This window comes from Zosterops lateralis (assembly GCF_965231275.1).
Source record: "Zosterops lateralis genome assembly, chromosome: 13".
NCBI classification, from domain to species: domain Eukaryota; kingdom Metazoa; phylum Chordata; class Aves; order Passeriformes; family Zosteropidae; genus Zosterops; species Zosterops lateralis.
Window position 1 is genome coordinate 845,799 of NC_139773.1, and position 26,521 is coordinate 872,319.

Consider the following 26,521-nt stretch of genomic DNA (forward strand, 5'->3'; position numbering starts at 1 on the left):
TCTTTTAAGGGAGATAAATACACACATTCTTCTCATTATGCATTATCTATAGCTGAGTGATGCAGTCTCTTTTTCTCTGAGACACTCAGAAAGTTTGCCATATTTGAAAATATTTTATCAAGGAAGGGATTTTGGCCTTCTTGCCCTTCGTGTGCCTTTTGTTGTTAGAGCTGTGCTGGTCTAACTGGTGATACTGCTACCCTGAGATGTAAAAATTGTCACCTGAGTTTTTTATCCCCATTGCCATAACTGAGTTGAAATTAGTTGAGTTAGTTGAAAAATCTTATGTAGTTTCCTGGTAGTAAATACTAGTTTGACAAAACCCCCATTTTTATTGTTTTGATAAACACTGTAATTAATACCTCAAATTAAAAACTAGGTAGAATGTATATACTCTTGTAGAGAAAGAAAAGGAAATTTGTGTGTTATAAATAATACAGAATTCAAATCTGAGCAGGAATCTGGAGATCAGGCAAATTAAAAGCTCTTTCTTGATACTGCTTCATAAACCACTACTGTGCCGGAAGAACCAGAAGACAATCTAGGTATTCTTGGAGCTTAAGCAATCTAGAGATTTGCATATTTTTGTAATGAAGTTGTAAACATTTTAACTTGTTTTGCTAAAAAAATGAAATTAAGTAGTTGATTCAGGGTTTCTTGTTATTAAGGCTAAATGTAGCAGTTTCTGATAATTCATTTTGGTAATTTGGAATAGTGGTATTTTTTACCGCCCATTGAGTGGCTGCAGTAAGAAGTATTTCTTTTCAATACACTGAATTTTTATACACAGTTCTGAATAAGTAGATCTTACAAAAATCCATGCCCTGCCTCTTTATGCAAACAGTTGATCAATGGGCCATGGCAGCAGGAGAGGATCTCAGCAGGAATGAGAACATGCTCTGTCTACTCTGCTAGGCCAGTGTGGGACAGACACAGCACTGCTGCCTCTTTGCTCTGGAACACTTTTACTAGCTCATTTCTGTCTAATGCTTTGTACAATTGCTTTTTCTGCTCTAATCCCAGTGCAGCCAGTGTCACAGAAATCATTTTGAACGGTCCCAATTGTCAAACTCCTTGCAAGCCTCACTGCCCCATGAAAGTGAGAGCAGTCTTTCTGTCTAGGTGCACAGCCATTCCCACACGTGTCTTAGCCAGGACATGGCCAAGAGCCATCAAGTCTCTTGGCTCCATCTTTTTCTACTTGTCTTCTTGATCTCTTCATTTAGAGTAAGATCTATGGGTAAGAACTGCATTCTTTTTTAGATGACATTATGCCAAGTAACAAGTAATAAATATCAGTGATGATAAAACTATGGCTGTAATTACATTTAGACTATCACTTCTCCTTGGGGATTTTGGCCAGTATTTCCAAATACCTTTCTCTCCCCCTGCCCTTCCACCACAGTTTCTCTCTCCTCACCTCATAAAAAGCACTGAGGAATTCTGTTGTGCTACCTAAAAAAGATGCAGCGTTTCTGTGGCTTGGCCACCTCTCATATCCCTTTCAAATATGTACCATAATTGCATTTCTTTTGAGCAAAGAGGGAGTCCTTCAAGATTTCAAAGAGGAACAGCAGGGATATGATTTTAAGGAAAGGTTTGAAAAAAATGATTTCTCCCTAGGTGTTTGATGGTGCTGTCATAATCTTGTCCTTGGCACCAATGGTGGCCTCAACAGTGGCTAATGGCCCCAGCAGCCCATGGGATGCAATCAGCCTTATCATCACACTGCGGATATGGAGAGTGAAGAGGATCATTGATGGTGAGTGGGAACTCTGTTTGTGACTCCAAGCATTACTGGACAGGCTGGGAAAAAGAGGTTTTAAAGTACAGAAAGATTGGTTGCTACCACTGTTCCTGTCATTGTTCTTTCTCTTACTTTTTGCTAACACTGAACAAAAGAGAGTTATGACTCCCATGGAGGAGAGTAGGTTTGGAGATCATGGCTGTATCTCCTGGTCCCTAGGAGCCTTTATAATTCAGTGGTTTGTTTTCCTGTTAGCCACCTTCCCATCCTGTAAAGTCAATGCCTTGACCTGCTTCATGTGTCTTGGCACCAGATGTCATTCCCGATTCTGAAAGATAATTGATTCCAGTCTGCTTTGCTGATATTTGCTGCACCCTCCCCATAACCATACAGCCAGCTCTGTCTTGGGACTTCACTTTCTAAGTTTTTATCAGTAAATAAGTTTTATGTCAGATTCCAGGAGGATTTTCTTGCCCTGGGGATTCCCAGCCATCTGCAGCATGGTACATCCTGAAAATGAAGTGTGTATTGGTGGCGTTTTACACAGACCTCTGTGGGGATGTACCAGGGGACATGAAAATGCCCCAGCAAGAGAAAGTTGCAGAGAGCAGTCTTTGTGCTGGGCCTGGGAGTAAGGACTTTAGTGTAGGTTACTGTGTGCTCAGCAGCAGCTTAGGGAAAAGAAATGAATGGTCATTTTACTCATGTGTGAAAAATCAGAGTTAAGTTGTTATTTTGGGTTTAAATGCCCAGGAGACTGTATTCAGAGTTCAAGACAGGTCATAGCCCTCTGATTGAAGCAAAAAAGAAAATGTCAGGATTTTATGTAGCTTCAGAAAACATTAGTTGCAGTATGTATTGACCAGCTTCTCTGATCAATCTGAGTTTCCTAACAAGACAGGAGCAAAATTTCTAAAGCCATTCAGAAAACATACTGAAAACTGGGCTGTAGCTTGAAAAGCTATAGAAGATAAATGCCCTTTTTGTTTCTTCAAGATATCTTTTTTAGTCTACTGTGTCCATTAAGGACTGATTTCTTACCCCAAAGTCTAGGAATTAAATGGTTAGGGCTCTGGAATAGTTCTTTCCCTGAGGGAGCTGTGGTGTTCAGGTTTAGAGAAAATGAGACTGACTCTAAAGAGAAAATCCTCCTACCCAGCAGTTCAGGAAATCTGTGGTAAACACGGGAGAAGAGCTGTACTAGCATGGAATCTGGCAAGAGCAGGCAGCATGCATTTCAGTTCAGCCAGGCAGATGGAGGTCTGACCAAACAATATCTAGACACTGCATTTCCTATGTTAGAAACCCTTCCCTGAAAAAAGTTCTCTAGTGCTGCTTCTATTAGAAATACTCCATTTCTCTAGATGCAAGGGAAAGGGGTGATGCTCTTTGGCCTGTAAATGTTTTCTTTCTGATAAAAAAACAAATCACAGCTGGGTTGCTTTAAATTTTATTTGTGTTTTCCAGCATATGTCCTTCCAGTGAAAGTGGAGATGGAGATGATGATTCAGCAATATGAGAAGGCAAAAGTTATTCAAGATGAGCAGCTGGAAAGACTAACCCAGATCTGCCAAGAACAAGGGGTAAAGTTCAGTTATGTCTTTATTTACGCGTATCTTGTCAAGGCAAATCAAACAGTTCATGTACTTCACTGCAAGCTGAGCTTTGAGAAGTACCACTGGGACTTGTGCTGTGGGGTGACAGGTCTCAGTGCTAAGGAAGCATTAGCTGCAGCCAGGATATTGTCAGCATGGTATTTGTCAAACAGCAGTCAGCTGCCTCTGCTGCTGGGCTTGTGTTTTCAGAGGTGAGGGAAACAAATGTGAGCAACAGAAAATAAATGGTTACAGTAGGTCATTTATTGAATGAGTACAGCAAGCTTGACGTAGTACTAACATACAAGAGCCATTGTTGGAGACTGCAGCTAGTATTCCTAGGAAAAGGAAGTGCAGTTAAAAGCAAATTAATTTCCCTGCTTTAAATGCAAAAGGCAGCTTCCCTGTAGGTCAGTCAGAGACTCTTGGCAAGCTCAAAATGTTGCAGTAGAAGCTTCTAGTTCCTGGAAGCAAGTCAAGATTTAAGACTCTTCCCAGGCACCCAAATGTTCAGTGATTCAGTCTAGAGATAAGGGAAGGTGAAGTTTGAAATATCTCAAATGAATATATTTTACATGAAAATGGTGTAAAACCATTTTTGGGGCAATGAGCCAGGAGTTTTTGCCATTTGTCTAATGCAAATGAGTTCTTGACTAACTTGCTTTAAAGTAGAAAGCAGGGATGGATGTTGAGGCTCGGAAGAAGTGAGTGTTGAGGTGACCAACAGATCACAACAGGATGATCCCCAGGTGATTTACATCTTGTTTCAGTGGAAGGGGAACTATGAGATATCATCCAGATAAATCCTGGAGATTTCTAGCTTCAACTACCACTCCTGGCTTGTGGCAGGTACTTCTGAAATACAAAACCATCAATATTTAGGTCCCCAACTGGATTTTTAGGTTTAGGTCCAGGTCTCCTGGATCTCAGCCTAGGATTCTGCGATGAACTGCTGGTGGTGGTGAGTTGCCTTGTCTGTGTGCTGCATTAGGAAGAGCTAAGTGTGTCATTTCATAACACTGGTTTTGAGTCACTTATATTAACCATAACAAAGTTCTAAACCTAAGGCTTGGCTTCTGCCAAAAATTAGTAAGTGCCAACTATAGAAATGTCTTTGGCAATGCCCACATGGGCAGAATAGACAAGTCACCGTGGTTCCCTGCAGCCCAGCAGTGGAGGCAGGCACTGATTCACCCTGTGCGGCACCTTTGTGACCACACTGGGGCTTTGCATTTATTCAATAGTTATAGATGGGGCTGAGAATATTCCTGTTAGAAAAGTTTCCCAGCACTTCCTTTTCTGAGATCCTGTGTTTGGTTTCTTACTGCTTTGCTGCTGCTCATGCAATTGAGGTTAGAATGCTCAGGGTCTGGCATATTCTGCAAATAAAATTATCTTAAAAGTTTAAAGCAAAGTACTAATTACTTCATTAGAAGAATTGGGAAGAATAGTTAGCCTGTTTTTGCTTGGGATTTAAAACAAAAATAATTGGTGGGCGGTTCTCCCAGAAGTCCCATGCTGATTTGAAGCTGGTGCTTAGTGCTAGGCAGACAAAACCAGAATTTCTGTTTTAAAAATTAAAAGCAGGAAAGATACAACCTCCCTTCATCTTTTTGAATTCTCTTTCTTTTGTCACTTGTGGGGGTTTTTTTTACCAGTGATGAGATATCACAACTATAAAGTACATTTCCATTCCTGACTGACATTGGAGATGTACTTTTGCAAACATGGAAACTCTTTCCACATGTGGCTTTTTGGCTAGCTGTACACCAGAATATATTTTTAAATTGTACTTGCACAGACCACCACTTTGTAGTACCCCACTGCAACTGTTTGGATAGTTTGCTTTTTTATTTATTCTCTGTTGGCCAAAAAAGAGCTTGTTAAACAGGAATGGAGCATGAAGGATTTCTAAAAATGGATAAAGGTAAAAGAAGTCTCACTGCAGTCACTGTCAAAAATATGCAGAGTATATTGCTAATGGTTTTGTTTTATCAGAATAACTTAAATTGCAAAACAAAGTTCTAAAGTTTCATTAGCTACAAATTCCAGTCAGGGAAGATTGCTTTTTTCCTCTGGAATCACCTGTAAAAGAATTTCCATTTGTGATAGTAGAAATACTTATTGGATCTTCTCTGCTTAGCTTTCATAAGAGTAATTCAGCTGAACACAGCCCAGGCAAGAGTGTGTGCTCACCCTTATCACATCAGGCCTCTTTTTCTGTCAATTCCTGTAGAACTGGGGTTTTCATCATTCTTAACACTGCAACAACTATGGAAGCTGTAATTTCGTTTTTTATCCTGGAATATAATTTGTACAACAGCTGCCAGTTTAATGACCGGGCCATTTAGCTGGTAAAATTACCTATTGAAGAAATAATGTATGCTATCCTCTTGCAATAATTTTAATTTATTTCTAACTACCAGTCATTTTCTTGGGGGATGGAAGGCAACCAAGGTCATCCCGTGTTTTATTCTACCCATAAATCATTAGTTTGCAACTGTCTTCTGATTTTTATTGTTACCAACAATGGCTAAACTAATGGAAATAAACATTGGATTGTATCCCAGTGGCAGATGAGTTTTAGGGCAGGGCATTCTGTACAGACAACACTAATAGAATTGAGCAAAGTTATTGCTCCTGCATTATACACAAGCTTCTGGCTAAAATGTTCATTGATCTCTCAGAAACTATGTCAGTCCTACTCTGTTGTTAGACCATTAAAGGGGAGTACTCCATGATTCACTGCTAAGTCTCTTTTCAAGTCTTACATGTGTATTATAAAATATCAGCTAGGATGGGTGGCCCACTTGATAAAACCAGGCATGTAAAAGGAGATGTTATCTAGAGCTCAGGGTAGGTCTGTCATTTTACCTGCTTAGAAATAATCACCTAATGCATTATCTGAGTGAGGAAGTGCACAGGAATGCCCCATAATTCTTTCTGGTTTGCTTCCTGACAAAATACGGCCAGGTTTGTACTGCAAGAGGACATGTAACCGATTTGGAAAATGGTAAGTTTAAATTTCCCATTGATGAACTTTCTCTTCATGGCAGACAATCTAGTTACTCATTCTTCTATAAAGTGTCCTGTATCTCCCTTTTTCTTGGTAATGAGTGTAGTATCACATCATCCACATATATTACACCTTTGTTGCTCTGTTCAGCTCCATTGTGGTGGGGTGTACCCAGACACTTCTCAGAGGTGCACAGTGACAGTACACAAGCATGGAACGTGCAGACTTCTTGGGAAGTACAAGAACAAATGTTATCATTATGAAAATGGGCAAGCACTAGAGCAACTTGCCAGGGAGGTGGTGCTGTGTACACAGCCTGGAGATAGTCAGAATTTTAGAGGACAGGCTTTCAGTAACCTGAGCTAAATGGAGCTGCTTTAAGCAAGGTGTTGGACTAGATGGCCCTCCCAGTTCCATTTCAGCTTAGATTATTGCTGGGATTCTATGAAGTTTTAAAAAATATTTTTCCATTATAAAGTATTTTGGAATTTATTGTAAATACTCATCAGAAGCTACCAAAGTTATGTGTAACTAAGGAACATGAATGTCATAGGTGTCCTGGTAAACAAAGCCAGTAGCAGCTTCAAGTGGGCCAGTGCTCTGTTTGTAATTACCATGAGTCAGGAGGTGGTTTACCTTTGTCTCCTTGGTCAAAAGTTACCTTCCACAAAAGAGCCTTTTTTTTCCTCACTGGCTCTCTATGAGATTTGCAAGGTTCTTCCACAGAGCTGATACCTATGAGCTAATTTAAATAAATCAAAGCATGTGTTTAAGTCTGTATGCCACTTTTTTTATATGTGCAATATGGTCCTGTCCTACAGGCTTGAGGGAAGGATGGTGGAATACAAACCATGGTTTCCTCAGTCCAGCTCTGCTGGTCCAGATGTACACTCAGATTGCTACATCAGCTCCTACTGCAAATAGAAATTTCATGTGTTACCTTGGCCCAGAATTTTAACTTTAAAAGACTGTTATATTTTGTACCTCCTAATGATTTATTTTAGCTGCTCTGGACTGCCTGAATGCAGTCAGAGCAATCTCATGAGCTCTTGTACACATTAGAATTGCCTGGAATCAGTGTGCAGGATAATCTTCAGTAGGTAGAAGCGCCTACAACCTCATTTGCTCATGCTACCTTTCATTGCATTTGCCTGTAAGGAACATGCCCTTAGACTTAACCTTTGTTTTAGGGGGTTGCTGTGAGTGGCTGACACTGTATTCCAGCATCTGCAGGATCCTGGGGTAATTGTTAGGAAACAATTCCTACTGAACTGTAGATCCCTGCCTTTTATGAATAAAAATTCTGTTTCTTGTATGTGACAGGGGGCCATCGGTACCTGGATTCGGTGCCTGTGACAGGGTGACAGCGGTGCCCAGGCCGGTACCGGTGACAGCGGTGCCCAGGCCGGTGCCGGTGTCGCCGTGCCCGGTTCGGTACCCGCGTTGGTGTCGCGGCTGCAGTTCCCGCTGCGTTCGGCAGGTGGCAGCAGAGCCGCGCTGCGAGCCCGTGTCCCGGGTCGGGACGGGAGCTGAGCTCAAACACGGAACTCACGGACTCTGCCTGGAAAAGCTGCCCGGCCGTGGAGGCTTTAAAAACTGGCAGTAACCTGTGCTGTTTGGAAATGCTCACTTTATCCCCAGGAACTGCGAGTGGGCAGGAGGAGTCTGGGCTCTCCCCCATTTCTGCTGCGGGCTTCTTCTTCACACTTGTATAATGCAGTAATGCATTCAGGCTTCTGATTGTTACAATGCTCAGCAAATCTTTGTAAATGCTGAAGCTCCTTAAATTTGATCTGATGCAGACATAGTTATTGAGCTCACTTTTAGCTAGTTCTATCTGTTTGTGTTAAAAAATGCCTGCTAAATTTTTGGTCTTCCATGAAAAAGGGAATCATGCTATACCTCTAGGCCAGAATTAAGGATTTTAATAACAGTTATTTCTGTTATTTTCTGACACGTGAATGTTTTTGAAGGGTCAAATGTAGAAAAACAGAAATGTTTGAGCTAGGCAACATGAAAAAAAAACTCCACATTTATTTTTTGCCTATCATGTTTGAGTGCATTTCTTCCATTAAACCAAGGGACTGTTTGAAGGAGTATCTTTCTCCTTTCAAAGGTGGAATGTAATCCTTGTGATTTCTTTTTTTTTTCAAGTCAAGGATAAAACCTGAAATCCCCTATGTTCTTACTGGCACAAGCACCTTGAGCCGCAAGATGCTTCAGGCTGGCTGGGAACAGAGTTAGCAGTGCCAGTTCTTCCTAGCAAGAGGTTAACACAATAGGAATCTGCCTGTGCAGGAAATCAGGGAGCTGGGCAGTATTTTGACATTTGCTGATTGCACCTGACTTCTGACTGCCACTGCCAGAAGACCTGTGGTTAAAAGCAGTGCACACTTGCAGCCAGCTGTTTGCAGCTGCCAGGCCTCTGTGCATGGAATTGCAGATGGAGGAAAAGCTGTGTGCTTTTTTAGAGACCTGGATTAGCTGCTTTGAATGGGATCTGGAGAGCTTGAATTGCCTTTTGGCTTTCTAGATTTGAGTCTTACAGTGGGCCTTCCAGTTACTGTAGTTCCTTCCCAAGTGCTCTGGAAAGCAAATAGTCTCCAAGTGTGGCAAACTGGAATCCCTTTTTCTTTCCTAAATCCATGGAAATTCTATCTAGTTTCCCCTCTCCGTTGTTTGCACCATGTCTGACTGCAGTGAAATGAATGGGGTGTGGTTATGGGTTCCAAAATCTGCCAGTGAAGCAGATCTGAGTCACATCTGAAGGGTGAGAGGCACAGCCAGGTGCACTCAGCTAGGGCTGTTCCACACCAGTTTTCCAGCATGGAGGTGCTAATTCCATGTGTGCTGTGAGTGTGGAGTCCTCCTGCTATGTCCTCCTGCTCTGGCCTGGCTCTTCAGGCCCTGAACCAGGGGAGGCCCAGCAATGCTACATTTGAATGTTTGCCTGTTACTCACCTCCTTTGTGTTTCCCTCTCAGACTCTAGAATTGGACATGACTTTGTCACTGCTGTACTGCTGATTTTAAAGAGTTACTCTTTTAAAGAGAAAATCTCCTTGCAGCTCCACAGCTGTGCTGCGTGGCACAGGGAGTTTTGTCCTGCTCATATAAGGATTTAAACAGTCTCTGCAACCTCTCCAAAAAAACTGTTTTCCTTCTTGCATTTGTGGAAGATGCATGGCCATCAAAAACAAGAGAAATCTCCTGTATCTCTCAGTCAGATTGTACCTGGTAGCTTCTGTTTGTCAGGTGTCTGCTTTATAAAACTAGTCATGAGCAAATGCCCTTGTGACTGCAGAAATTTTTTAACATGTTTGAGAGGAATGACCAGAAAAGTGGTAATCTTCCCCAGGGTTTTCTGCACACTGCTGAGCAGAGAAGATTTCAGGTCAGAAGAGGAATATAGTGTCCTCCCCTTGTCTAGTTAGTGAGGGAGGACCATTGTGGGTGCTGCTTAGACAACCTTCCCTCCACTGGGAAGTCTCATTACAAACTCTAGTTAGGGATATATGTCATGAACATAACTCCCTAAATGCCTGTTAAAAGTGGTCTCCTTCTATAAAGGCTGCATGAGGTTGGGCAGTAAGACTTGTTAAAATTCTCCAAAATCTTACCTTCAGGACACACCTGTGCAAAATAGAAGACCAGCATGAGGTAGTCATTGTCTTTAAATTATGTGAGAAATGGTCCAGCTCAGATAGGCTCTGGGAGAGCACCATCAGCTTGGACTCATGTCCTGGCTCTACCACACTGTTTGTTTTACCAGACTGCAGTGTTCAGTGATAAAATGAGTAATAGGTCCCCAACTGTAGCATATAAATTTCTGTGCTCACATGACATCAGTTTGTGGTATTTTTTCCTCTAGTTTGAAATCAGGCAGCTGAGGGCCCATCTTGCTCAGCAGGATTTGGACCTGGCTGCAGAAAGAGAGGCCGCACTGCAGGTCCCACACGTGCTGAACAAACAGAGCAGCAAGAGGTACAAGGTGGTGGCCACTGAAGACTCGGATGACGAAGGCACTGAGAACATCACGGAGCTGCGACCTGCCCAAGGTGAGTGCTGCCTGTGCTGATCCTGCACAGTGGGGTCCCACTGAACACCTCCACTCCAGCAGGGACTGATTGCTTCCCTGCAGCCTGCCATTTCCCATTGCTGCAGAGAGGCTGCATCTGCTCTGAAGTGACAGGAGCTGTTGTATTTGGGAGCAGGTTCTAATCAGAGCCAAAGAAATGACAAGGGAAGAAAAGTACCTTCCCACTGTCCTCATGATTAGATTCCTCAAACACTAGAGAAGCAGCAGCCAAATGAAAGTAGGCCAAAGGATAATTACTCAGGGGTAAAAGCAGGGAAATTGGGCAGAACATTGTAAAACAATTTTGGTCTTTGGCCACTTGCATTTCTGTGGTTTGGAAAGGACTCCTGCATTAGCTGTGGGGCTTGCCTTGCCTGGGCTGTGCTCTCACCAGTTTCCTAAAGCTGCCAGTGTTGGGCAGGGCAGCACTGGTGCCAGGAAAAGAGGGAAGTGCAGTGTGGGCATCCTGCTTGCATGTCTTGAGTGCCACGTAGCTGTGGTGAGGAGCACTCTGCTGCCTCAGGGTGTCTGCTGGGCAGCTCTTTGGTTCAGGGGGATAACAGCAGTTAAATTTACTTGGATCAGATTTTATTATGTAAGTGCTAGACCTGAATTTATTTCTGGAAAAGGCAAAGCTCCTTTCCTGTGATCCACCAGCTCTTCCAGTGGAGTGCAGAATGTTTCCTGCATTAATGTAATATTCCAGAGGAGACAACACTGTCTGCCTAAGTGGTATATTAGTCTTCCTTGGACATCTTAGCTTAATTATTGTGAATCTGTTGCAATTAGAAGTTTGCACGGTATCTTTATGTTGGTCAGACTCCTTAGAATTCAAAGGACAGATGCTTTAAAAGCTGTTAGACATTTTCAAATTATAATGGTTTCCTTTCTCTACAGAGTAGTGGAAGCATATAGAAATTGTTTTGGTTTTTTCTTCTTTATAATATCTAAGTACCAACTACAGTAAAGCGATTAATTATTCCTGATATGAAATTGTATTTAGAAGCAGACAGTTGAGCAGACTGACCCCTAAAATGCATTTCCCTCTTTTTTGTAGTATTTCAGAGGTTTCCCCAGTGGATATATTATAATTTATGCATGTGTTCCTTGCGGGTTACATTTGGAACTGAAGAGTGTTGCACAGTGTAAGGAGGCTTGCTGAAATTTTAGTGCTGTGGAGGTTGATCTAAAAATTCTTCTGTCCAAGGTATTCATTCCAACATCCAGGTTAACAGAATTACTCATTATTCATGTCTTCCTGTAAAATGCTGCCCAGATTTGCAACAAAGTAGACACCCAATCTACAGGATTGATTTCTGCACTTAGGTTGCATGATTAGAGGGATTTGTTCTTTTCACTGGAAAAAAAGACATTCAGCAAATAAGAAAACGTGGATTGCTTCACATATTGGGTAAGGTGCAGTTATGTTATATTTAAACATTTATACTGCGTATGCAGAATAAATTTCTAATTCCTGGAGATCATCTAAAAGTACCAGAGGAAATTCTTGTGCATTGTATTATATATTGCATACAAAGTCTTTGTATATGCATTGAATGCTTGTTGTCACAACCTAAATTAGGGTTGACTGTATTTGAACAAGTAGTTTCTGTGGAATGAGGCAGGAGCTGGACAGGAGAAATTCCCTGTGTTGTTACAGCAAGGGCCAGCAGTCTGTGGTCTGTCATCACATGGGGCTGCCAGCACAGGGCCCAAATCAGATTGCACGAGACCCCCCCCACAGCAGCAGTGGTGTTCAGTGTGCACAGCCCAGGGCACAGGCAGTCAAAGGCAGAGGATTTCACATGGCATTTCCAGGATAATTTTGCGGTGCTGGCTTAGGGATTGCTTCTGTGTAACTTGGGAATCTCAGCTCACAGCTGGAGAAGGCAGTTACCTCTGGGCAGTAAGGATCCAGGGCCAGCCCTGCCTCATTTTTCTCCCCTCTCACCTCGACTGGGGCTTTCTTCTCCAGCTCTCCAGCACCAGCTTTTACTCCCAGTGATACACTGGCAGTTGCTGCAGCAGCTTTCATCATCCTCCCTTTGCCATGCTGGCAGAATCTTCTCATTCTGCACCCTCTTGAGCAATGCAGGTGTCAGCCAGGGCTGTCTGTGCTGTGCAGGGGGAAGCAAGGCACAGCTGAAGGTGCCTCCATGTCCTCTGTGTGGGAAGGGCATGTGCAGTTGGTGTGGGATCTTCATCTCCCCACCTGCTCAGGCATGTGAAACACTCAGAGATGTGGCTCTGCAGAGCACAGGCAGACAATTTCTGTACCCTCCTGCCTCTCCTGCAGTCATGCTGACTGTGCCACCTTCAGGCCCTCCCACACCACTTGCTCTGCCTGGAATTTCAGCCACCAATTTTTTAACACCTGACTTTGGGGTCAAGGGTTATATTTTGCAATTTACCTTATGTGTCAGACCACATCAAAGATTGCTTTGCAACCGTTTTCTCTAAGCTGTGGTTTTCCTTCTTAAAGATTCCAGCGTGAGGGTTGCAGCTAATCATTCTGAGTGCCACTTGGCACTTGTGAGCTCTGAAACATACCTGCCATGGCCTGTTGCACTGCTAGGGAGAGGAGAAATGAGGGACCAGGTCACTTCCACTGTCGAGAGGAAAGCAGCAGTTCAAAGCCACGATTCAGCTGTTTGGCACAACAGGCTCTGATGTGCTGTTCTTTTATATTCTGGCAGAACATTAGCCCTACATACAACACCTGAGGCTGCGAGATGGAATGGAATGCATGTGTTTTTTCCAAATGAAACTTTGTCAGCCTTCAAAAAATCCCTGTCTTCAGAGAGCTCTGAATTCTGCCAAACCAGCAAGCTTGAGTTGGCTAGAGAACATACTGCATGAGAAAATGGGATATTCCATTGCAGGCTAATCTTATTTCCCCCATCTATACTGAACAATGGAAACATTCAGTGCAGAATTCTTCACCATTCTGCACTGGGCTGATGGAATAAGAAAGCATTGAGACTTCTTACTCATTTCCCTACCTGGAAGTTTTATGGGACAGTGGATAAGTTAAAGCTCCTCAGGGGCAGCTGTAGCTCGTACTCTGGTGTTCACAGAGGATTTTGTGCAACCATTTACTACAGCATTCAGTAAAGTAAGTCAGACAACCCCAGTATCACATGGTATGTACAGCACCTCAGGGAATTTGTGTAGGGACACACAGAGACCTGCACCAAGAGAGCTTTGTGTGTGCTGGCAGATTTGAGAGCTTTTAATTGCATGTATAATGCTGGGAGAAGCAAGAGCTCTGGTCAGATGGACAAAGGGCTCTGAAAGAGTCCCATAACTCCCCAGCTAGCATTTCATGCCTCCTCCTAAAGGCCAGTCCTGTGCTAATTCTGGGAACAATGAGTTGATTGCTGCCTCACACCTCTGTCTCCCCAGAGCAGTTCACCAAGATACCAAGAGTAGGAGTAACTCCATGGAAAACGTATGGAGGATATATTGTATTTCCTAATTGGTATGGTAAAGAAGCAGGAATTTTTTCACCTTTAATTTGCTTTGAATTGAGGTTTTATTTCTCTTGCCAAGAATTTTATCTCCAGAGCAGACAAATGTGAATGCTGAAACAGTTTTCAGCCTCCAAGTCAAAGGCTACCAGTGTCAACAGCAGGAAACAAATAGACCCCAGAGAAGGGCAGGCTGGAGGAGCTGCAAGCCCAGGGCAGAGCTCTGACATTTGCTGCACTCTCAGAGCACTTCTCCTTTTTGTGAAGAACTTGGGCTGAAAGCTGCTGCCTGTGAGTGCACAGCAGCATCACTAATGATGTTCAGGACCATTGTGGTCAGCCTTTCTCTGAGAGCAGGGAAATTCTCTGAGTGGTCCTTTCTTCTTCCCAGAGATGGTTGCCATTTCACATAATGGCAAGTATCATCCTATCTATTAATCTCTAAATTATAAAGGAAGTTCTAAATTATAAAGGACTTTGTACCCTGTACAGTATGTAACTAGTCATGGTGAGAATAACAGCTAATGTTTCCTTGTTCTGCACAAATCATTTTTAGTGTTTGGTATACAAAGTTCCAGGCTTCAGGGAATGCCAGGTTCACAGTGCCCCCTCTAGTCATTAATACTTCCTTCCAAAATTTATTATTCTTTAATCTTTCCCATAAGATATGAATTAGAGTCCCTAGTGGAAAATCCTCATTTTCCTGTATATATCATTTCAGTTTTTGAAATTCTACAGTACTGCCATATTGTAAGATTAATATACCACCCTTCTATTCCTTTGAGCGAGAACCGGAACTTCACATCGCCAAAAAACTTTTTTTAACTGTTCTGAGTCAAATTTCCATTTTTATGGGGTTAGCAGTAAGTCTTTTGCTTTGGGGGACTGCTGCAATTTTTGATCAATTTATAGCTTTAAAGAAGAGTAAAGCTTGCCCTCCCCATAGGTGCCCACTGTTTTGTAAGTGAAGAAAGCAGGATATTGGGAGGGGAGCATAAAAAATTCTGGAGCTTCAGAGGGCTTCCCTTAAGATAATTCATAAACTGAGAAGGCAAAGCAGGGCAGTGGAAAGGATTGTTCCTTGCAAGGCAGTCTGAGCTGGTTATGTGCTTTTAAACTCTAAGCCAGTTCCTTTGGTGATCATCTGTTAGTGCTCTGAGAGAACCTTGTTAGTGCAAAACAATAGATAAAAAATAGTTTATGGTTATTTTCAAATGCTGAAATGTATCTACTTTGAAGTCAATTCCTGGAAATGGAGTATCTAAGTGCACACCACTTCAGCTTGGCTTCTCTCTAGGTGCCTCTTTCAGGCTTTGTGGTTCTCTGTGCACTGACCAGCCAGGCAGGAATCAAAGGAATTAAACCTTAAGCAACACTTACAGAAATGTGTGTGCAGTTAGTGGAGTCAGGCTCTTCTATTTCATAGTCACCAAATGGGTGGGGTAGAAACTGCTCACTCCCAGAAGGGGTGAGCCTACAGTCACGGCTGTGAGGGTGAAGTTGTCTCTCATCATTAATGTGAAGAGGTGTGAAGACACTGCTGACAGGTAAAGGAACACAGAACTGGAATGTTTTCCACTGTCCAAGCATGCCTCTCATAAGGATCCCTTTCATGAGCAGATGGTGCTCTCTGTGACAGCAGTGATGTGTTCTGCCCTCTGCTGCCCTTCCTGCAGCTTGGGTTCTAAAGTATTACAAGTCTCTTTCTAATTCTCACATTGCATTTATTTGTGGCCAGTTTAGAACAGTTTGTTCTTGAATCCTATTTTTCTTTTTCTTTTTTTTCTTTTTTTTTTCTTTTTTTTTTCTTTGTCTTGATGGCAGCCATATTCTTCCTTAGCTTTGTATTTTGGATTTAGCAAATGTTGCTGTTTCACAGAGACAGACCCAGGTTCCTCTGAGTCTGCTTCAGGCTGGCTGTACTGAGGCAGCTCAGATGTGGATCTGCTGATCCATACTCAGGGAACAAGGTTGGGAAGAGCACTGAGAGCCCTCCAGGCCAGCCTGTTGCCCACAGCCCCCCTGACACAGAGCTGTGCTGCATCCCAGCCGTGCTCCAGTCAGCTCAAAGTGCTCTTGCTGCATCATCTGCTCAAGTGAGGCCCAAAGCCCCCCATTTGTTGTCAAGATTCTGTGTTTCTGTCCAGCAGCATCTGCTGATGATGGAGCCTGTTGCATATTCCAGATTTCCTTCTGCACAATGACTTTGACCACAGGTTGATTTCTTACATAGAACCAGGCCGAAGCTGCTGCTCTGTTTTGTGTGCAAACTGACTTTGCAGTTGTTCTCAAGATGGAATATCCATGTGCCCAGGCATCCATCCAGCCTCTGCAGGGACTGGATGTGTGTGTGGATGTGTGTGTGAATTGAACGGTGGTATGAGTACTGCAGCTTGCACTAATGTGGCAATCTGTCTTCAAACCAAAGGCAGGGGGAATCTCCTGGAAAGTGCCAGCTGGCTGCTCCTGGTTCCTGTTGAAACAGATGAAAGATCTGCCTCTTTAGAAACCTCCTAGTAAAAATTGTTTTCTGGAAGGAAGTTGGGGTATGACATTACTCTGAGGACTCACTTCCTCAGTGGGAGGCTGCACAGCAGAAAAAATAACCTTCCAGTTCAGAAAATTCAGCTTGCAGAGACAGAAGGCAGTACAATCAATGGCAATAAAAATATGAAATAAAATACTTTAATAATGAAATATTTCAAAATAAAACCCTGTTTTTAAGGCCTTTTCTTGTATGCAGGGGAGTTGCAGTTCATTCACTTAAGGCATTGATGAAACAATTAAAGATCACTGTTGAGGAGTTACAGAACTGAAAGAGGTCTGCCTTGGGTGGAATGTCATTTATACGTTTCACCAAATTTATTAGGTTTTTCTGGGGCCAAGAGAGGGAGATTGCAATGTTGTCTCTTGGGTCAGATGAGATTATATGGCACTGTACTCTAAGTAGTTTATTACTCCCTGAACCATTGCAGTGTGTGTTTGGAGTCCTGCAGGAAAAGAAGCAGATAACTTGGAAACCTTCATCAGACAAAATCCAGCAGTTGTCAGACAGATCCTGACTGAGAACCACACGTTTTTTCAATAACTGGGATTTGGGCAGCAGGCAGAGATGGGACTACCCTGCAGTGAACAGCCTTGCAGAGGGTTGGTTACAGTGCAGGGGAGGCTGGGTTTATGTGAGATAGGGCAGAGTCTTGATAGCATAGGGTTAAATTGATTTCTGAAATAGCAAGGGCCCAAGAACAGGGATCGGCTCCACTTGTAACCAAGATGTTATTCCATGCTATTGTTTTAACTAAATGAAGTATAAAGCATAACTTGCACAGGTGGTGGGGGGAGAGAAAGGGGGAACCCTGGTAGAACGCACAGGCTGCAAAAAGAATAAAGTTAGGTCAGGAGGATCTGTACCGATATAATCATTAGTATGATGCATGTTAGAATTGTCAATTATAGTATCAGTTTGGTAATTAAATATGATTATTTTCTCCAATCAGAATCTTGAGCAAGAATTACGCAGACCCTTTTTCCTTGGGATAGAATCAATGGAGCAATGGGGTTTAATGATTAACATGAATCCTTATGTAACAAGAAAGGTATAAAATTGTATTCATTTTAGCATGTTGGTGAGCCGAAATTTTGGGTCGTCCGAACTGGACGCTTGGCTCCCAGAGCTCTGAAATAAAGCACCGCATACAATTTCACAATTGTGTGTTCTTCCCTCTGCTAACAGTCTGAGCAGCCTTCCCAGTCAGACATTCCCTTCTGTGGGCTGGGAGTTCTGATTGTGTTGAAGTCAGCCCCACTGCCACTTGTGCTCTCTGTTTCCTCACCCCTTGGAGTTGTCAGCCCACACTGCTTGAGCAAACTCTACTCACAGACCACAGAGAGCAGTCTGTTCTACTCCTTCCTTCCCCTGCTCAGCAGAGCTCTCAGCTGAATCCCTGCACAGGATCTCACTGCCTCCATGCTCCCACTCTACAGGGAAGATTGTAGTTCCATCCTTGTTTGCCACAGGTCTTCATATGGGGAAGAGCTGCCTCACTCTTCCTTCTCAGCTCACACCTTTTCAATCTTCATCACTAAATTTCCTGTCGTCCAGATTTCCTCAGGGTCATTTATTAAGGGTGGATGTGGCACAAAGGGACATGACTTAGTGGCAGTGTTAGGTTTCCTGGTAGATTCAATCCTAAAAGCCTTTTCCAACAGAAAAGTTTCTGTGATTCCTGCTGGTACATTTAGCAAGAGGATCCCAGCCACCATCTGAAGACAGGGTCCTGATAAGAGAGGGTTAGACTAGACAAACGCAGATACAACCAGTATGGTTAATTGTACGAAGTCAGTTTATTACCTGCAGTGCAGCTACTTTTATACTATTCTACATTGTTTATACATGTAACAACTTTTTCATTGGCACACAAGAGAAGAAAGAATGTAAACATACATTGTTTAGTTTACTCTTAAGGTGGCTTACACCTGCATGCTAACAATTCTATTCAGTGACCTTCAACACCTTATTATCTTTCCCAAACACCTTAATACCTAATTCTAACTGCACCACAACTAGCTAAAAATTTTTTGCTGTGTCATGGGCCTTGGGCCCCAGCTAGGCCTCAGCCAGGCCTCAGTTAGGGTAGTTCAAGAAGGTCTAAATACACATCATGCCCTCCTTTCCTGAGGAAATCCGTAACAACCATACATTGCCATTTTCATGGGAATTAAGAGGGAAATGTTTTCCTTTCTACTTACTGCCAGTTTTTTAGTTTGCTATAAATACCATTTGGGCATCTTTATAGCTAAAGATGCAAAGTCTGTCCTCTGGAAAAGGAAGTGCAGGTAACATTTCTGTGTATTGGAGGATATGGATTTCTAGGAAAGGAGAAAAATTAAATCTGGATCATGAAAATTTCAAGGTGGTAGAAATAAAATAATAATATCTAAAAAAAAAAAAAAAAAAAAAAAAAGGAAAAAAGTTTTTAAAAACCCATGGAAATTGTGAAGAATGAAGTATTTCTTTAGAAAACTCCCTTTCTGCAGCTGAAACTGGGACAGATTGACAGCAGAAAACAAGAAAACGCTATGTAGAATGTAAATAATACAGGTGCTCTGCCCCTTGTGTAAAAAGCTGGCCTTCCCTGCTCGATCTTCCAAACTCCCTGTGTGCTACCAGCTGATCCTGATCCCCTGGGAACCACTCTGAGAGGGACTTCATCTCAGAATCCCCAGAAGCACTTCAGTGTTCTGTGGTGCTGTGCACAACCATGGCTTTGTGGTATATTTTATATGCACAGATAGATGCTTTCACTTGGGTATTTGTTACATTATTTTGAACTCCTTTTTTCAGCAATGTAGAATATAATGGGGAGGTAACTGGAATTGTTTATAACCTTCAATGCCCAAAGCAGCTGAGACTCCCATATGACTCAGATGAGTTTGTCAGTTTGCTTTAATGTAATGATTCAGAAATTTAATCTGTTGTTAAAATATTTATTCTGCTGCTGTTATTCCATTACTCTTTATTGGTTTTTATTTGTAAGAAACTACTCAAGGTTGAATATATGTGTTTTATATTTACATACACATGCGCATATGGATATAGTTATACATATATTTTGAATTTATAGCTAAATAGATCAGCAGTGGTGAACAATGACAGCAATAAGGCCATCACAGAATAACATTAAAGTAGGCAGCTGGGAGCTCCCCCAGTCTTGTGTGTCAGTGGTCACACACAGGGCCAGGCCAAGCCAGAATTCTCCTTGCAGCTCAGAGGGAGCAGGGGCAGTGCATTTCTGGATTCCTGTCCAGGTGTTTGGCACTGCCCACTGCTGCCCTACAGAGCAGCCTGGTTGTCTGCTAACTTGGTTTGGACACAACAGCTGCTGGGAGCAGTGCCCTGGGACATTCTGTCAGGTGGCAGGGCAGTCAGTGTTTGCAGTCCTAAGGAAGCCTTGATTTGAGCATTGCCTTTAAGACATGGAAAGCAGGTGAGTAACTTCCAAGTGTTTCCTGTCTTTGATGCAAAGTGTCTTGGCATTTAGAGAAACTGTACTGGGAACACCCAAGGGCCCTGTTGGTGGCTTTGTCAGGTGTTAGGGGAGGGTGACCCTCATCCAGCCAAAATGCTATGCTCTTTTTCTCGTTTGTCTGCATAGAATCGGACTGCAAGATGCTGAAAGTGCCCTGCCAGAAATGCGGCTACCCAGGCATTCTCTGAACCAGAACCGGTGTCTGTAGGGCTGGCAGGTTTGGTGGCACTGAGAGTATCAATCATGCATGACTGCAATGAAGTGTATTTTAGTAGCAGATAGCTGAAAAGCCTTGCAATGTACTCCTAATTCAGCAGCATCGCCTTGAGCTACTCTGAGGCCTCTTTTTTAAACTCAGACATTAGCACAAAGCACATCTCTGACTGCAGGCATTTAAAGATCAACAAGGGCCGAAAAAGCTTTTAAGATTCAATGAAACCAGGAAAACAACTACGTTGCCTTTCAGTGTCAGGTTAGATTGCCTTTTTATGAGTGCAGCTATTTTAGGTACAGAGTGCTTGGTGGTTTGGGTGTTGTTGTGCGAGGAAAGTGTTCCCTGGAAAACATCTGTTTCTTTCACCTGCAAACCGCAATGTGCTCTGATGAGGCAGGACTGTAGCCACAGAGACCCAGGGGAGGAAGGAAATCTGGCTCAAAGGGATGAGCATGGGTTTCTGAAACATGGTATCAAAAAGAGCACTTAAAAGGAGAGAATGCTTTTAGAGCACAGATACACCGCAAATTGGGCAGGTCAGGTTGCTTGGAAGCCTCAGTTCCCTGGGCCTGCCGATGCTGTTTCTTAGCAGCAATGTTTGCCTTCTGCTCAGAACAAGAGAAGTTTCTTTTTTTTTCCACAACGGTAAAACGTTCGACTTTTCTGTAAGATAACAGCAAATCCCTGTCATCTGCAGCATCTAAAACCTGTACATGGTACAGGTAGCAGCAGTAGAGCTGCTGCTTTCCCTTCTGTGGTCATGTCTTCATTTTTAACTTGCTATTGAAGTTCAGATGTAGCTCTCTGCATGTACTACAAGTTTAGTACTACACCCTTGATTAGTAAAACTTTTTATAGTAGGTTTTAAGCCAACAAATAGTGTAAAGTTAATATTATGCTGTATATTTATATGCACGTGTTATGTATGCCAAAATAACTCTGCATTCGTTTAAAATGGAAAAGAAAAGATGTTATCTTAGAAGGTAGGGAATTACACATTAAAATCATACATAGTCCCTCCCTTTCTCCTGTGGGGATGTCAGTGTGCAGCAGCAGTGGGTCTGTCTGTGCTGGTGCCCGTGGTTCAGCCTGTCAGGATAAGTACCAGGTTTATTTGTGTGCCCTGGGTGGGAGGGGAGGGCCCTGCTCACCAGGGAAATGCCAGTGTTGTTTGTCTCTACAGAGCAAGGGGAAATGGCCAGCCCCACATCAGCCTCTGGAAAGATCACAGAGCACCTTTCCTTTGGAGCCCAAAGTGCCCCATTTCCAGGCTGGTGCTGCAAAGGACTGTGACAAAGGATAATCCAGTCCCTGTGCGGGCTACAGCCACAGCATGGATGGGCTGTAATGCATTCAGGCCTTGTGGCCTAAAAATCCAGAGCAGGTGGCTCTGGGCATGCAGGGAGAAGAAAGCCTTCCACAGGGTGGGATTCAACCATTTAATGAAATAAATTGTCTTCTAAGACAATTACCTGCCTTTCTGTTCTTTCAGAGGATGACATGAATAATTACATCAGTCGATACTACAACGAACCCAGCAGTGGTGAGTGTTGCTTGAAAACACAAACGTGAGCAGTATTTTTGCATTGCATTGTGTGCTGTAAACCAGGTGAGACTGAGCAGTGGTGTAGGTCTGTCCTGGAAATGAAACCCACCACAGTTTTCTGGTTTGGTCCATGGAAGTGTGTACCAGTAGTCATTCTCTGAAAGGTGAAGGGCCCCAAGCTTGCTCTTGCTGATGGCACTCAGGGTAGTTTGGAGATCTGGGAGGGGTAAATTCCCTGTAGCTGGGCTGTCCAGCTCACAGAGCAGTTCAAACGGATCTGAGACTGAACAGTTGGGACAAAATAAATGAAGAGAAAAGTGGGGAAGACAGCTTAGCCCAGCACCACGCTGGGAACCTTTCAGAAAGGTTAAACTGAATGGTGGGAAACCTCAGCAGCTGGGCCCTGACCTGAGGGCAGCCTTCAAATAGATGTTCCTGGCAGGGGTCCTGCTGGCACGGAGGGTTCTGCCTGTGCTGGGGACTCTGCACAGCCCAGCCAGGGCTCTGGCTGCCAGCACAGCGGGGCCAGGGGAGGCTGAGCAAGGCAGGCTCTGACAGGTGGCAATGTGCACCCCCCTGTATGTATATAATATTTTATATATATACTAAAAAAGTGTATGTGCTTAAATATGTGTTATAAATTATGTATATCCCTATATATATATATATATATATATACACACACACACAGGGTTATAGGAAAAAAAAGTGTGTGCCTGCATATACATGTACATAGAAAATACACAAGGGGTGTGGGTGTGTGTGTGTATAAACATATGTATGCATTTTTATATATATATATATATAATGTACTACATACTTTATCCTTATATATAGTATGTATACATAGTGAAATACTGGTGTATATATAGATACATTTATCTATATAAGGGTGTGTCTAGTATATAGATAAAATATGTATATACGTGTATGTATATAAATCTGTAGTGTATTCTATATATCCCACATATATAAACACAAACCCAGATACACATACATAAATATGTAAGTAAATACACACGTTGTTGCATGTGTATGTATGTAGTGTATCATATATGTCTTTCCAAACACACACATCCCATATGGGCATTATGTGAGCAGATTTATACGCATATTAAAGGTATTTTGATTTTGTATATGCATATAGATATATCTTTATATAATGGTGTGTGAAAGGCTGTGTCTTTGTACATACTGAGGTATTTTATTAGAATGCATATATTAAATATATAAAGTGTATAAAGGAGTGTGAAAGGTGAGGTGGTCAGAAGATATGTGTATATATAACAGAAATGAAAATATGTATCTCTGTGTAATGTATATCTTTAATCCTGTATATACATCCACACACAAGGATGTAGATTTATGTGTAGCCGAAGCTACATAAATACTAAACAGAAGGGAGTTTGTCTGGTTGTAAACCCAGCTGGCATCCAGTGGGATCCAGGCAGGCTGGAGAGGGGGATCCTGAATCCTCCTGGCATTCAGCAGGGCCAAGGGGAAGGTTCTGGCCCTGCATTTGGACACTCCCCAGCACAAGCCCTGGCTGGGGACCAGGGGATTGAAGAGCAGCCCTGAGGACAAGGACCTGGAGCTCGCCTGCCCCGCTCAGGCGACCCTCCCTGCAGAGCTGCCCCAGCTCCGGCCCCAACAGGAGCAGGATCAGGATCAGCAGGATATGGAGCTGCTGCAGCAGGTCCGGAGGAGGCCCCGGAGCTTCCCAGGGCTGGAGCCCCTCTGCCCCCTGGGCCAGGGCCTGGCACAGCTGGCCCGGAGAGGCCTTGGCTGCCCCTGGACCCCTGCCCAAGGCCAGGCTGGACAGGGCTGAGCACCCTGGGATGGTGGAAGGTGTCCTTGCCAGAGCAGGGGTGGCACTGGAGGGATTGGAAGGTCCCTCCCAACCCAAACTCTGCATGACTCAGTGAGCACAGGGAAATTGTATTGTGTATGTCCATTGTATCATTTCTGTACATGGGGAGATAGATATGCTTGCTATAGAGGGGTTCTGTGTATCTGTTTATAGATCAGGATATGTGCATCTGAATATGGCTACAATGTGTTCCTGCATATTTAAAGATCTGTAAAGACATTTGTACATGTTTGTGTCTGTAGATTTATATTTTATATGCATTACAAAATATGTGTGTGCATATATAGTGTAACGTATTACGGATCTATAGCCATATCCATTCATGGAGAGCAATATACTTAGATATGACTATGTATGTATACAATGTAATCTGTATAAAACTACTTTAAGTGTGGCGTATATGTATATATATATATATAAAAATGGGGATAGATACATATTTATAGGTATGTGTGAGAGAAACCGTGTATTCATACTTTATATTTCTTAGGTAATATAAATCAAGGAGGTGTGAATGGCTGTATACATGTATTTTTAATATGCATCATATGTATGACATATAACATGGATCTGTCTCCGTGTGTATGTTTCATGTATATGTATTATATTATAAATTATATCCCTATATACAAATTCCCCACATAGATACATAGAGGGGGAAAAATGTGTCTGTAGATTTTATTTTGAAATGTAATTATATATATTTTAGAAATGTATATGACTGCATATACATCTCTTTTTAATCTATTTTATGCATGTTATGTGTATATTTGACATATAAAATATATGTTTTTCTATAATTATGTATGGGATTTTATATATAGGCTTATCCTATATCTGTGTATGTATAAATTAGTCTGTTTATGTATATATATGCAGACAGATACAAAGACAGGTAAAGATCTGTGTACTACATTCATATTTTATACATGTATAAATATATGTAAAGATACTTATACAGATATAGGGAGAGATATATGTGGATAGGTATGTGAACGCCTGTTTAAATATATATATAGTTTATATATTAGAAAGGACATGAGTGTATATATAGACATGTATCATATACAGAATATGCATACATATGTAGAGATACTGTGAAGGGAAAACATTGATATATGCATAGAGACATTCCCTCTCTAAATATGGATGTCCATATATAAAGCTATATATATGGGTATATAAAACCTGTATATATGTGTGTGTGAGAAAGCCTGTGTATCCATAGACACATGAATTACACAGAGAGCTATTTTAAAAATGTACACACATGAACACAGAGGTGTAAAGTATTGGTTTTATTTGTGTCTATCCCTCTACATATATCCCCAAACTCTACAGTACTATATATATAAAGATGTATGGATCTATACATAGGTGTAGGGTATGTAAAAAGGGAAAGGTGTGAGGGACCATGTCTGTGAATATACATACATACATAATGTGGGGGTGTGGGTGAGTGTGCTCACATACAGCAATGATGTGTTTCATATGTATATCCCTGTATAGGTATTCCACATATGGCTACAAAGATACTCGTGTGTGTGTACGCTTTAGAGAGACATGCATTATATCCTATATATGGGCAGATATACACACATATTCCCCTATCTATATGGATACATGCATATATAAAATTGGGGGGAACACCGTGTATATACCTATGTATTTTATAGTGTGTGTAGAGACAGAGAGGTATATACACAGGTCTATGGTACTGTTTATATGATACAGTTTATAGATGAATATGCATATAATATACATTGAGAGACATTAAAATGGGGGGTAATATAATTTTACAAGTATAATATGTATCATCGGTATTATGTATAATGTATTATATATCGTTATATCTGCAGTCCCTGTGTGTGTACACACAAATTTATAAATGTGTATATACATACATATATATATCTGTATGTATGTATACACTGGAGGGGGGGTGTTCTATTTAAGGACAGCAGACTGTATTTATTATTGTGTGTTCCATGTATCAAAAGTCCGAATGTCTGTAAGGCTGTATTTTATAGGGGACTCTTCATCCATATACACATTGCCTGTATGTCTACAGAATGATTGTGTGTGAGAGACTCTGTGTGTGTGTGTGTGTATGTATATATAATGAGCAAAGATATATAGGCATATCCTATTTACTTATAGATGTGTGTATATATACACACATCCCTTGATATTAACCCCCATTATACAGATAGCAATAAAGATATATCTGAGTTCTCAAGTAATAATACAATGTATTTTTAATATATATTTATATGTATGTGCATCTTAAAAATAAATATACACACATAGAGCAGCGGGATCTTTTCTATTTAGTAATAATTATGTATATTTAAGGTATTATAGTGTATATATATGTACATGTGTGTAAAATACTCTATATGGAGCTCATGTATGCACATATTGCCTATATCTGTATGGAGAAAGCTGAAGCTTATGTGTATAAAAAAGGGAGAGGGGGAGAGGCTGCCTTTATGTAGCGACCATTCTGTAGAATATGTATGTGCATGCATATACAGGTGTAAAGCACTGTCAAGTTCTCTCTAAATATCTGTAACAATCTCTAACAAGGTGTATGTGTATATACACATCTCACTGGCTATGCTATGTATATATTACATATAAGAGGTATGCCTCTGGGTGTGCAAGTACAGCTATAATGTATATCCTGATATATACATTGTCCATGTATGTACACATGGTGACAAGTCTGTGCATTTCTACAGAAAGGTATGGCTGTGCTGGTGCAAGTGGCAATTGTATGGAATTAAAGAGGGGATTACTCAGTGCATCTATAAAATGTCTGCATATTCATAGGCATCATGTATTATTATAGGGGGCCGATACACTACAGTGTGTGTGCATGTATGTGTAAAATATTATATGGACACACACATGCTCCCTATATCTTTATGGCGAAATCTATGCAGGTATAGATTA

General features: G+C 41.9%; 1 protein-coding gene across 3 annotated transcripts in view; it reads left to right on the forward strand.

Annotated features, from left to right (window-relative positions):
* TMEM266 (transmembrane protein 266) overlaps positions 1-26,521 on the forward strand; it is a 59,344-nt gene that overhangs the window by 29,882 nt on the left and 2,941 nt on the right. For all 3 annotated transcript variants that reach the window (XM_083871116.1, XM_083871117.1, XM_083871115.1), the window contains 4 exons: positions 1,624-1,762; positions 3,215-3,330; positions 10,228-10,414; positions 21,640-21,690. In XM_083871116.1, the coding sequence (XP_083727242.1) occupies positions 1,624-1,762; positions 3,215-3,330; positions 10,228-10,414; positions 21,640-21,690 (493 nt within the window). The remainder of the gene's footprint in view (positions 1-1,623; positions 1,763-3,214; positions 3,331-10,227; positions 10,415-21,639; positions 21,691-26,521) is intronic.